Source organism: Sorex araneus, chromosome 1 (genome assembly GCF_027595985.1).
Source record: "Sorex araneus isolate mSorAra2 chromosome 1, mSorAra2.pri, whole genome shotgun sequence".
Lineage (NCBI taxonomy): Eukaryota > Metazoa > Chordata > Mammalia > Eulipotyphla > Soricidae > Sorex > Sorex araneus.
This window is the reverse complement of record NC_073302.1, coordinates 150,434,068-150,446,802: the sequence shown is the minus strand read 5'-3', so window position 1 is coordinate 150,446,802 and position 12,735 is coordinate 150,434,068. Positions and strand designations below refer to the sequence as shown.

At 45.1% G+C, this 12,735-nt stretch overlaps 1 protein-coding gene across 2 annotated transcripts in view; it reads right to left on the bottom strand.

The window, feature by feature from the left end:
* Window positions 1-4,159, bottom strand: part of TNPO1 (transportin 1) — a 94,083-nt gene extending 89,924 nt beyond the window's left edge. For both annotated transcript variants that reach the window (XR_008629254.1, XM_055131778.1), the window contains exon 1: window positions 4,051-4,159. Coding sequence is in view for 1 of the 2 variants with exons in the window: in XM_055131778.1 (XP_054987753.1) it covers window positions 4,051-4,065 (15 nt within the window). In the remaining variant the exon portion in view is untranslated. The remainder of the gene's footprint in view (window positions 1-4,050) is intronic.
* Window positions 4,160-12,735: the final 8,576 nt, after the last annotated feature.

Genomic DNA, 12,735 nt, shown 5'->3' with positions numbered 1-12,735 from the left:
CTGAACTATCTCCCCAGTCCCAGAAATTGTTTTATGTACAAGTTTTGTTATTTTCTTAGGCCACACCCAGCGATGCTCGAGACCACACTCCTGGCAGTGCTTAGGGGATTATTTGGGATGCCAGGAATTGAATGCAGGTCAGTTGCACGCAAGGCAAGTGCTATATGCACTGAACTATTGCTCTGTCCCCTGATTAATTTTTTATGTATACGTATTATTTCTTTGTTATGTGTAAGTATTATTTCTTTACGTAGAAGTAGTTTAAGTGCTAAAAAAACTCCTTAAAAACTTGCTATGAAATAAGAAAATGTTTAATTATGAGAAAAATCACATAAACATGCATTTTATATTATATACATGCATTTTATAAAATATATTTGTATTATAATTCGTATTATAAGAAGCTGACAAAATACCTGAGAAAGTGCTTATGATGGGTTTTTTGTTGTTGTTTTTTGTGTTTTGGGGTCACACCCGGCGATGCACAGGATTTACTCCTGGCTCTGCACTCAGGAATTACTCCTGGCAGTGTAAGGGGGGCCATATGGGATGCTGGGACTCGAATCTGGGTCAGCCTCGTGCAAGGCAAACACCCTACCCACTGTGCTATTGCTCCAGCCCTGCTTATGATGGTTTTAAAGAAGCAGAAATCAAAATATTCATATAGTAAGAATCTGGACTGTATAAAAACACAAATCAAGAAAAATGCATCGATGTGTTAACAGTTACCTCAAAGCTCAAATATTAGCAATTTTTGTTACTTTATAGTTATTTCTATAGCATTCTAAAATACCAATGATGATAAGAATGTGAGTTATTATTTATGGAGTATTTACTATATGCTAGCCCCAATTCTAAGAGCTTATATTTAGTCCACAACACTATGAAACAAACAAAAAAAATGAGTCACAGTGAAGTAAGTTGTCCAGTTAATTATGGAAGGTGCCAAGATCTGAAACCAAGAGGCCTTGCTTTAGATCTCTATTCCTTTCCATTTTAACCTTTAGAAAGGCATACATCAATTCAAATGTCATTTTCAGAGTTAACTTTCAACTTTCTTTCAGTTCTGCTTCCAAACACTGCTCTGCCATAGGGTGCCATCCAGAATAAGATGTGGCCATTCTTGTATAGGTTCTACCTACTCCAGGTAATTCCAAGAAAAATCTGCATCCTTCTTTTTCTTTTTTTGGGAGGGTGGGGTAGCGGGAGAGGGGAAGCCACATCCAGCAGTGTTCAGGGCTTACTCCTGGCTCTGTGCTCAGGTATCAGTCCTGATGGGTTTGGGAGACCGTAAGTGGTATTGGGGATAGAACATTGGGTCGGTCTTATGCAAGGCAAAGGCACTAACAGCTATACTATGTGCTCCAGCACCTGCATCTCTATTTTGTTCCAAAATCCCATTTAGCTCTTTAGACTCTGGCATGCCAGTAGTCTCAATTTATTACATCTGACAATCCTGGACAATCCTTCAATGAATTCCAGTAAGGAGGTCTTAGAGTCATCAAGCTTGCACGTAGAAATTTTCTCCTTTACTAACACCCACCCAAAACCACAATTTCAAATCTAGTTACCACTCACACACCTGTCTCCCTCTGTGATTTGGCAACCCAGGAGATCTCACCTACCATCACTCACCAAAAATCCACTACAGCACTGGCTGAATGGGACCAATTCCAGTCCCTAACCTCTGGGGATTTCTCTGTCTTGAGGCTTCCCTTTTGAAGGTGGCACTGTTCTCTGTGGTTTTTGAAAACATCAATGAATGCGTCACATTGATTCTGAGTTCTCTCATCTTTGCTAATAAATTATAAAGTTTTTGTGGGGGGCAGAACTTTTTGGCATTACTATGTATGTTAAAATATTAAGCTCAGAAATAGTCATACTTTAATTCCAGGCAATAAAAATTACTCCCACTTTTATTTTCTGCTTTTATTTCGCTACTTATGTCACTTGGTTTGGCTTTCTTTATAATAAAGTTTCTTTAAAACAGTATTTGTAGAATCCAACACTGTTAAACGCAGTAATTCTTCTAAATATAGCACATTTTACATTCCAATACAGTTCATTACTGTGGTTAGAAAAACTGACTATCTAATGACTTTATAATTATGCAAGTAAGAAAAACTAGTTATAAAAACAATGAATACAATAGCTGTTGCTAATGTAAATATTTACAACCAGAATCACACACATGTTCACTATACTCTTATCCTACTCACAATATATAATGGTAATAAGCTTGATTACTTTAAACAATTTTTATGCATACTCCTGTGAGAGGAACATATTAATTCTTAATACTTAAAAGTGAAGATGCAACCACATCAGGAAAAATTCGGGTGAAGACCCCTCTTTAGGAAAAAAGAAACAGAGTACTAAAGACTTTATTAGGTTTACAGTAAATCAGTTGAGGTATAAAAATCTCATCGCCAAACTGTTATGAACTCATGTGCTGCATAGGCAGGGGAGTGAAATAAAGAAATCTGCACCTTCAAAAAGTTGCAAGTTTTCATCTTGGAGCTTGCAATCTTTGAGAAGAACAGGGTGCAGGGTGCAGGGCAGGGGAAAGTAGAAAACAGAATCGTACCCGAGAAGATGGAATCATTCCCTCCATCACAAAGTATACTTTATTCATCATTCTAAAGTAAAAACTTTGCTTTATAATAGGGAAACAAATCCAGCAGAGAACTTTTGTTATCCTAAAAAACGAGCAGTTCAGTGCTGCCAAGTTTACCACCTTCCATTTTCCACCTCTGCATCCCAATACCCCCCACCCCCCTCAAAAAAAAAAAAGTATGTAAGCACTCATCACTTGTAGTCAGCAGTTTCAGAGCAAGATTGTTACTAATCTTCTTAGTGCAACTGTCAAAGTCAATCGATGGCGAGCCTCCCATTTTAAAACATCTACCATCATCCCTGCTGAAGGATCTACCTTGTGATTCTGAAGATACACAGACCTAAATTTAAGCAGTCCTTGAAAAAAATCCCAGCCTTTATTTAAACCCCAGCCACCCCCACAAACCGGTCAACAAACAAGGTGATCATTTTGAAAAGGAAGGAAAAACCAATCATTCCCCAAACAGGTTGTCTGTGGTGGCGGGTCGGCTCCCTCAGCAGTTTTTTCCCTTTGGCATGCTCGCGTGGGAAGTACAAAAGGGTTCCCAGTGCAAAACACACACACACACACACACACACACACACACATCATTCTCACACGCTCTCAAACACAATTTTCCCTCCCTCTCTCACACCCACACCACTCACCCACACAACTTTCTCTCCCTCTCACACCCACACACACACCGCCCACAACACTCTCACACACTCTCACACACAACTTTCCCTCTCACACACCCCCCACACAATGCACTCTCACACACCCACTTCCTCTCACACGGAACTCTCTCCCCCGTCTCTGTCTCTGTGTCTCTGTCTCTCTCTCACACAGACACAACTCTCTCTCCCCCCCCCGGGCCCCCCCTCCCCATACACACTGCTCACACTCTCTGTCCCTGTCTCTCCATCCTACGCGAAACCCGGACAAGTTACAATTCTGTAAACAGATCGGGCGGCCCCGAGCCCCCCCACCCCGCCCCGCCCCGCCCGCCCCCACGGCAGGGGCGCCCCCAGAGCGGCCGGCCGGGAATAAGAGATCCGCCGCTGAGGAGAGAGGCGAGGGCGGGCACGGGCGCGGGCGGCCGGGCAGAGGGCGACGAGCGGGGACAAAGACGGGTCCTCTGGGGGGCGGCTCCCCGGGGGCAGAGGCGGGCCGCCAGCTAGCTCGCCCCCGTTAAGAGGCCCCGAATCGGTCACCTGCGGAGCCGCCGCCGCCCCGGCCTGCTCGGCGGCGCGCCGGACGCCGCAGCCGGCAGCTGTTGGGCTTGGAACCGCGCCGCGCTGCCGCCGGGCTCCAAACGGCCGGGCGGGCACCTGAGGGGCGGCGCGCCGGGCGCCTCTCGCCGCCGCCCCGTCCGTCCGGCGGCTTCGGAACCGCCGGCGTCCGCCCCCGCCCCCCGGCAGTTCGGGGCCACGCACCCACACGCCACCTACCCGGTCCCACACCATCCCAGAGGCCTCCGGCGCTCGGGCCCTCTTGCCGAAGCGGCGCTGCCTCCCGTCCGGGGCCAGTAATGGCTGCGGAACAAAGAGAATCCCCGGCTGCGGCGAGCGGCCGTCCGATTGGCCGGGGGGCGGGGCCCGCCTCGGGAACGTTCCGCGGCGGTCGCCTTGGCAACGCGGTGGCGGGGCCCGGCAGAGCGCGGCCCGGGCCTGGCTGGCCTGCGGGGCCGAGGCGCGCTGCGGCCGTCTCCGAGCTGCTGCCGCCTCCGAGCTGCTGCCGCCGCCGCCGCTGCCGCGGGCCTCCACCCGCTGCGGGGCTCACTCACACAGTCGCGCCCGCTGCGACCCGCGAGCTGGCCCGAGCCTCGGCTCGCCGGAGCTGCCGCGGCCGCCGCCCCGCTGTGCTCGGCGCCGGCGGACGGCCCCGAAACGGCCCCGGCCAGCGAGCGTGGCTGCCGGCTGGAGCATCCGACCCCGGCTGGCCCCTCGGCTTCTCTCCCCCGGGACCAGCCCGCACTGAGCCCGGCTCTGCAGTCTCTGTAAGCGCGGGACGACGTGCGGTGGAGCCCGACCATCAAATAATTCTAAGGTCAAAAATAAATACCCCCCCCCCCCAAAACCACGCTTCATACTATTCATACTAGATGGGTGGACAACTCCCTGCCCTTACTAGTACACGGGAGACTTTTGAAGACTTTTGACATATCTGTCTGTATGCAAAAATAAATGATTCCTGTGATCGAATTTGACGTCTCCTGCTGTGCCTTCGCCTAACAACCGGCGTCTCTGGCTCCTGGAAATAAAAGGCCCTTCTCTCCGTGAACAGCCATGATGAGACATTAAAATGTCTTTATTTTCTGAACAGGAGAAAATAAAAAGGAATTCGAAATGGGAGAGGTAGACGACTGTACACTCAATTTTCATAGTGGTGATGAGCGGATAAAAGTGTTTTCCCTCCATCAGATTAGGTTTATGTATGGATTTTATGTGAAGACTTTAAATTTGCATAGCTGGATCATCATTCTTTTCTAAGGTGCTGATGGCGCTGATAATATTCTTCCCCACGTGTAAAGAAGCAGTTGTTTTGACTCTCCTGCTTGCAAGTGCTGTATATCAAGCTTGGAGAATGTGCAGTGGTGGTTGCTAAATAAAGACAATATCAGAATTTGGTTTTTAATATTATTTTACTAAACCAGCTTATTTTAACCTGTTAGCATTTCCACTGGCAACAACACTCGTTTTTTTCTAGGGATAACTGGTTTATTTCCCCAAATTTCGGATGGAAAAGGACCATTTTATAGTTAGAAAATTGAACGTAGCAGGCTATAGCAGATAAATAACTGAAAGAAATGTAATTTTGTTTTAAGGTTAATTTGAAATAATAGTGTACATCAATAAAAAAGAGTGGAGTCTAAGAAAAAAATTAATGTAAACCTTAAATGGTAGATTAATTTATCTGCAGGGGTATTTATACAGACTAAGCATATTTATCCAACAAATGAGATATTTTTGAATTTGAAAAGTTCCATTGTGAAATAGGGAATCTATTGTTTTGTTTGTCAGTTGTTTGGGCCACACCCAGCTTTGCTCAGGGCTTACTCCTAACTCTTGTCTGCACTCAGGGATCACTCAAGGCAGGGCTTATGGGACCGTATGGGGTGCCAGGGATTGAACCTGGTTCAGCTGCATGCAAGTCAAGTACCTTACCCACTCTGCTCTCCCTCCAACCCTGAAATGGGAAGTCTTAACTCGAACAAATCAGGGAATATATGGTACATGCATTTAATTGGCTAAAGAAAAATAACATTACTTTAAAAATGTAAAAGATTAGGAGCCTGAGTGATGGTACAGGGGTAAGGCATTTAGACCTTGTACATGGCTCCAGCACCCCATAAAATTCCCCAGAGTACCGCCAGGAGTATTCCTGGTTGCAGAGCCAGAAGTAACTCCTGAGCATAGCTGGATGTGACTACAAAACAAAACAAATGTAAGGGATTAGCAAACAATGTAAAGAAAAAAATGACTGAGCCATTAATAAGGAAGTCACCTAATTAATAGTTTGAAAGTAACTGAATTGAGATACAATGACATCTTATTTGTGTATTTAAGATTTATTGGCCAACATTTTTTGAAAGGAAAAAATATCGATTATCAAGTGTGAGACTGACTAGGGTAAATTAAATATCGATTTTGTCATAAAATTTAAATGAAAATAAATTTAAATGTTAGCATAAATAGTTCTGCATTGAATAAAGTCTTATTTTGTCTCTATCTTCTAAGGTAAGTTAAAAATAACATGCTTCAACAGTAAACTTTGTGCCTATTAGCAAGGATTTATTACAATGGCTTTTTTCATTTTCCTGTTATTTGTCCTCTCTTTGCATAGTCTGCAGATGACATTGCAACTAATCTTGTAGTGTTTTCTCTTTATATCCCAATACAGTAAGGCACATGTAGTAAAACTGAGAAATGTCCAGTACTTTGAAATAACCTAGACTGAAATTAGAGTAAATTTTGTTTTTATCTTCAAAGCCTTGGGTATATTTTCCATTTCTGCATAATTTTTTTCTTTGTATGTTTTGTTTTGGGGCCATAGCTGTCAATGCTCAGGGGTTATTCCTGGCTCTGCACTCAGGGATCATTCCTGGAGGTGCCCATGCAAATATGGGATGCTGGGGATGGATCCCTGGTTGGCCACGGGCAAAGCAAGCTTCTTACCTGCTGTACTATCTCTCCAGACCATCTGCATAAATATTTATTCTAAAGTAAAAAAAGGAAAAAATTAAACAAGCTAAAGTCAAAGATCAGTCAGTGTTACACAGTAGAACTTAAGGGAGCACACATCCCTCTGCACCCTCATATTGAAGGCAGAGATGCTGTGCCAAGTGGAACCTATGGGGCAAGCATGTGCTATGTGGAGGTGGGCTACGAGTGAGTGCTGTTACAGGCTCATCTACTTGCAAAACCCTGGGTCAGCCTTCCTCACCTTTACCTTCCGGGTCTCAGTGGGATAAGATAAAGTATATTAACAGCACAATAGCAGAAAAGTTGATAGATACTTAGAGGGCAATACAAGATGGTATTGCTAGAATGAGTATGGATGTTTTGAGAGGAGAAATGATTATTGAAGAAAAGGGCTTGTGGGGGCCGGGGGAAACAATCACATCTAGAACCCCCAAACTTGTTAAATATCTTGAGAAGGCACATATGGTGGCTATAGAGAAATTCAATCAGAGAAGATAAATCATCTTTTCTTCAGCTTCCCCATATAGGCAAGCTTCTAAAATAGAATGCTGATGAGAAGTCTTGGTTTTCGTTTTTTTTATATCTGGAAAGACGTGGGAATTCTCATTATATTCTTTAACGAATAAGGACTTGGCCAATTTTTTTTTTCCTTTTGGGTCACACCTGGCATTGCACAGGGGTTACTCCTGGCTCATGCACTCAGGAGTTACTCCTGGTGGTGCTCAGGGGACCATATGTGATGCTGGGATTTGAACCCAGGTTGGCCGAGTGCAAGGCAAACACCCTACCCGCTGTGCTATCGCTCCAGCCCTGGACTTGGCCAATTTTTTAGGAATCACCTTCTCACTGAAAAATCTCCAGGCTGGTATTAAGGGGGAAATTTTTTTTTTTTAAATTTAGGAGGATAGTATAGGGCATAAGGCACTTGCTTTACATGCAGCCAACCCTGGTTCATTCACTGGTACTTGTTCATTCACTGCTGAGTATTGGTCCCACCCCCATAATACTTTTATTTGGAATAATTTATTTAAGATTCTGAAAGAAGACAGTTGTAGTCCATAGGCACTTCTCATTTCAAGTAAACATAATAGAGTTTGAATTTACCCTCAAAAATCAGATTTTTGTGACAATTTTGGAGATTAACTTCAAAATGCCTTTAGGTATTAAAACATAGTGATTAAAACTCAAGGCTGGAGCAATAGTACAGCAGGTAGAGTGTTGGCCTTGTACATGGCTGACCTGCTTCAATCCCAGTACCACATAAATCCCTGTAGCCTGCTAGAAGTGATCCCTGAGCGTGGAGCCAGGAGTAAGCCCTGAACACTGCCGGGTGTGGCCCAAAACATATACATATGTATAATGCTATTTATAAAAGGGGGCTGGAGCGATAGCACAGCAGGTAGGGCATTTGCCTTGCACGTAGCGGACCTGGGTTGGATTCCTCCGTCCCTCTCAGATAACCTGGCAAGCTACCGAGAGTATCCCACCTGCACGACAGAGCCTCACAAGCTACCTGTGGCGTATTTGATATGCCCAAAACAGTAACAAGTCTCACAATGGAGACATTACTGTTGCCCACTTGAGCAAATAGATGAACAATGGGACGACAGAAGGACAGACAGACAGGGGACCAAAGTGATAGCATAGCAGGTTTGCCTTGCACGCAGCTGACCCAGGTTCGATTCCCAGCATCCCCGATGGTCTCCCGAGCACTGCCAGGAGTGATTTCTGAGTGCAAAGCCAGGAGTAATCCCTGAGCATCACTGGGTGTGACCCAAAAAGAAAAAGAAAAGAGTTATAGACTTCTTGCTGGTGATGTAACTCAGTGGTATAGCATGTATATGAGGCCCTGGGTTTAATTTGGGCCCTAGGAACCAAAAATTAAAGAAAAGTTATGGGACCCTAAGATAAGAAAGTACAAATTTTTATCAAGGTCAACGACATTTTTGGGCTATGGGGAGAATACTACTACATATATTAAGAGTCAAGGAATGAGAACATTAGATCCACCAAATAAAGACACATACAGACTTTACAGAATAAACCAGGAAAGCTTACTAAGTGGAGTTTGGGTCACACAGCAAGTAACTGATAAGTTATGAAAGTCCTATTGAAATGATGATAGGGGCTGGAGTTATAGTGGGTAGGGTACTTGCCTTGCATGTAACTGACCTGGGTTGGATCCGTAGCACCCCATATTATCCCCTGGGCTCACCAGGGATGATCCTTGAGTACCACTTGGTACAACCACAAAACAAAAACAAATGATGATAGAATCCATTATTTTCCATCAATATTACTGGGAAAACACGAGTCAAACTTTGAAGTTTTGGTTCAATCTGTGGAGGACTGAGAAGGAAGGATGTGAGGATCAGACTCAACTGCAAGTGATAACAAACAAATATCCTGGTAACTATGAAATTTCTGAAAGCTTCATGCCAATCAAGGATGTAGACTATGGTTCCCTGAGCACTGCCTGGAGTAATTCTTGAGTGCAGGGTCGGGAGTAACCCTTGAACATCACTGGGTGTGACTGGGGCCAAAAACAAAACAAAACAAAACAAATGTAGACTACTCTATTTTGCTGTTTTCCCACTTTTAATATGAAGCTGATCTTTCATTGTCCAATTTTATGCCCACATTTCAGCCAATTAGGAAGCAGAAAAGATAAGAAGCAGTATATGAATGTTCCTTTTAATAAAGATGCATACACTTCATTTGCTATTAGCCAGAACTGTATCTCATGTCACATTCCTAGCATAGCATCTAGGCTTACTTCTCCCAAATCAAAATGCAAGTGTACCTCTCACTTTAATCCAAGGCCTGCCTTCTTGGATCTGCCTTTCATCAAAACTTCTCCAATAGCTTAGAAATAACTCCTAGATTAAAATCTTTATTGTGGCTATAAAACTACATGTCTGTTCCTTGTCTGCTTCCATTTTCATCCCTACCTGTCCACTGCATTGGTCCTGGTCATTGTCTCCCACACACATACTGAGGTCATATTTGTGGTAAGCTCTCCTCTCCTCTCCTCTCCTCTCCTCTCCTCTCCTCTCCTCTCCTCTCCTCTCCTCTCCTCTCCTCTCCTCTCCTCTCCTCTCCTCTCCTCTCCTCTCCTCTCCCTCTCCTCTCCTCTCCTCTCTCTCCTCTCCTCCCCTCCCTCCCCTCCCCTCCCCTCCCCTCCCCTCCCTCCCTCCCCTCCCCTCCCCTCCCCTCCCTCCCCTCCCCTCCCCTCCCCTCCCTCCCCTCCCCTCCCTCCCTCTCCTCTCCTCTCCTCTCCTCTCCTCTCTCTCCTCTCCTCTCCTCTCCTCTCCTCTCCTCTCCTCTCCTCTCCTCTCCTCTCCTCTCCTCTCCTCCCCTCTCCTCCCCTCCCCTCTCCTCTCCTCCCCTCCCCTCCCCTCCCCTCCCTCCCTCCCCTCCCCTCCCCTCCCCTCCCCTCCTCTCCCCTCCCCTCCCCCTCCCTCCACCTCCCCTCCTCCTCTCCTCTCCTCTCCTCTCCTCTCCTCTCCTCTCCTCTCCTCTCCTCCCCTCTCCTCCCCTCCCCTCCCCTCCCCTCCCCTCCCCTCCCCTCCCCTCCCCTCCCCTCCCCTCCCCTCCCCTCTCCTTTCCTTTCCTTTCTCTTCTCACAGCTGGCGATTCTTGGGGGTTATTACTGGACTGCACTCAGAAATTACTCCTGGTTGTACTCAGGGGACCATATGGGATGCTGGGGATCGAACCTGGGTTGGCCACATGCAAGGCAAATGCCCTCTCCACTGTACTGTACTTTCACTCTTGGGCCTGAAAACAACATTTTCTATGGGAGTTTAGGATAACATTGGTTTGTCCTTCCTTGCCACAGGGAACTTAGGTTTAAGTGCTCTGGAGACACTCCCGTTCCTTTGTTTATCTGTAAACTCTTCTCTGTGCTCTCCTCCCCAACTGGTTAATCACCTTTTCCCCTAATCAGATTCTGTTAACTTGTAAGATCAGTTCCTTCTAGGACATTGAACTTGTTTTTTTTGCTTTTTGGGTCAGCCTGGCGATGCATAGGGGTTACTCCTGGCTTTGCACTCAGGAATTACTCCTGGCGGTGCTCAGGGGACCATATGGGATGTTAGGATTTGAACCCGGGTTGGCCGCATGCAAGGCAAACGCCCTACCCGCTGTGCTATTGCTCCAGCCCCATAGGACATTGAACTTGTATTGTAACTTGAATATTGCTTTTCTCTCTTTTGCATAATTTACCTTAAAGCAACGTCCTTTCTGTATGGACACAGGATGATAGTTAATATTATGCTCTTGTAACTTGGGAGTTGATTGACTCCGAATAATATTTACTCTTGGGCATCTGCTTTCTTGACTCAGTTGCCCTTCATTCCTAGCACTCCAAAAGCGGGTCCCGACAAGGGACTGAAAGGACCCAGGGCAAGCTGTGAGCTACCCTGGCATCGAAATGGGCCAGGCCAAAGTGCCACAATACTCAACTATAAGTTGAGAGCATGATCATGGACAAATGCTGTCATGATCCAAAAGTAACGACGAGACTCGGACCCTGCTGGAGTTAGGAAGATTAACTTGGCCTGAGGACTGTGGTCTGGAATGTCTAGTGAGATGTCCCCAGGAAGAACCAAACCTTAAGTTTATATCTCTTACTGTGCTCATACAGAATGACATTGCTAGAAATACTAGAAGTAAGTGGATTACTAGTTGAGGAGAGAAGAAAGGGACACATTCTTGTTTGGATCCCACCCTTGAGTGGATCTCCTAGTAATCTGGAGTAATCTCCTTAGATGAGATTTTGTCCTTGAGGAGTGGTCTTATCTCTCTTTGTTGATTTGTTAATGTTCCGACCCACCTTTGTGTCACTACCCTATGTGATTGTTATATAAACTAAGATTGTACGAGAAGGAGAGAGAGAAGACACAGAAGCAGAGCACAAAGTGAAAGAAGTGAGAGTGAGGGGGGCTTGGGAGAGAGGGAAGCAGAAGGGCTGAGAGACAGAAGCAGAAGGGGAATGGAGAGTGGAATAAACTGCAATTGACACCGACCAGCCTGGCACTCATTGCTTCCTTCACCTGCCCATCTCCATCGGTCTCCCCGGGGTGGGGAAAACAGCTTGAGACCACTGAACACGGGCGGTGGGAGAGATAGAGCCCTGCTGCCTTTTGTATTTACACATGGGAGGTTGTCCATCTCTTTTAATAAAACGTTGACTCTATCAGAGTATGAACTTGCCTCTTACTAACAATGATATCTTAGCATTGAGAATAAGATGATAATGTGCATACTTAATAAATGATTATTGAGTAAATGAATGAATGAATTGGGCACCTGCTTGGTGAAACAAATTATTACGAGAATCTAGTTTTCTGGCTTTGTTTCTATGCTCACTGGACAGCTTTATTATTATAACTTAGTTTTGTATATATGTTTGATTATTGTAGAATAATGTATTTATATCTAAATATTGGCTGACACTCTGTTTTCTCTGCATATCTCCCTGCATTTGGTTAATGGGAGTATGCTCTTGAGAGAAAGATGGAGCTGTCTTTTGGTTTAGAGTATTCCAGGTAAATGCTGATTTTGCTGGTCTCCCTTTCTTGGAACTGAAGTGGGGACTCCCAACTTCACACCATGGTAAACCGTATCAAAAGACAGCTCTATGAGAAGCTCTATCTAGGAGGGCAAACATACTCTCTGCACATCTACAGACTTATTTTTATCTTCAATTTCTAAAAAAAAATTTTAAGTCACATATAGAAATGACACATAATAACAGCTTATTATTTATTCTTCCACACAATGCTCTTTGATTTCTCTTGTCCTTCTTTAGAAAGTAGTAAATACAGACGTTAAAGGCAAAGCTTTAGCTCCAGGCATATCTCAACTCAAATTCTGACTTTTTCACCTCGGAGGTGTTCATGATTTAATTCATCTGTTTGATGAGAA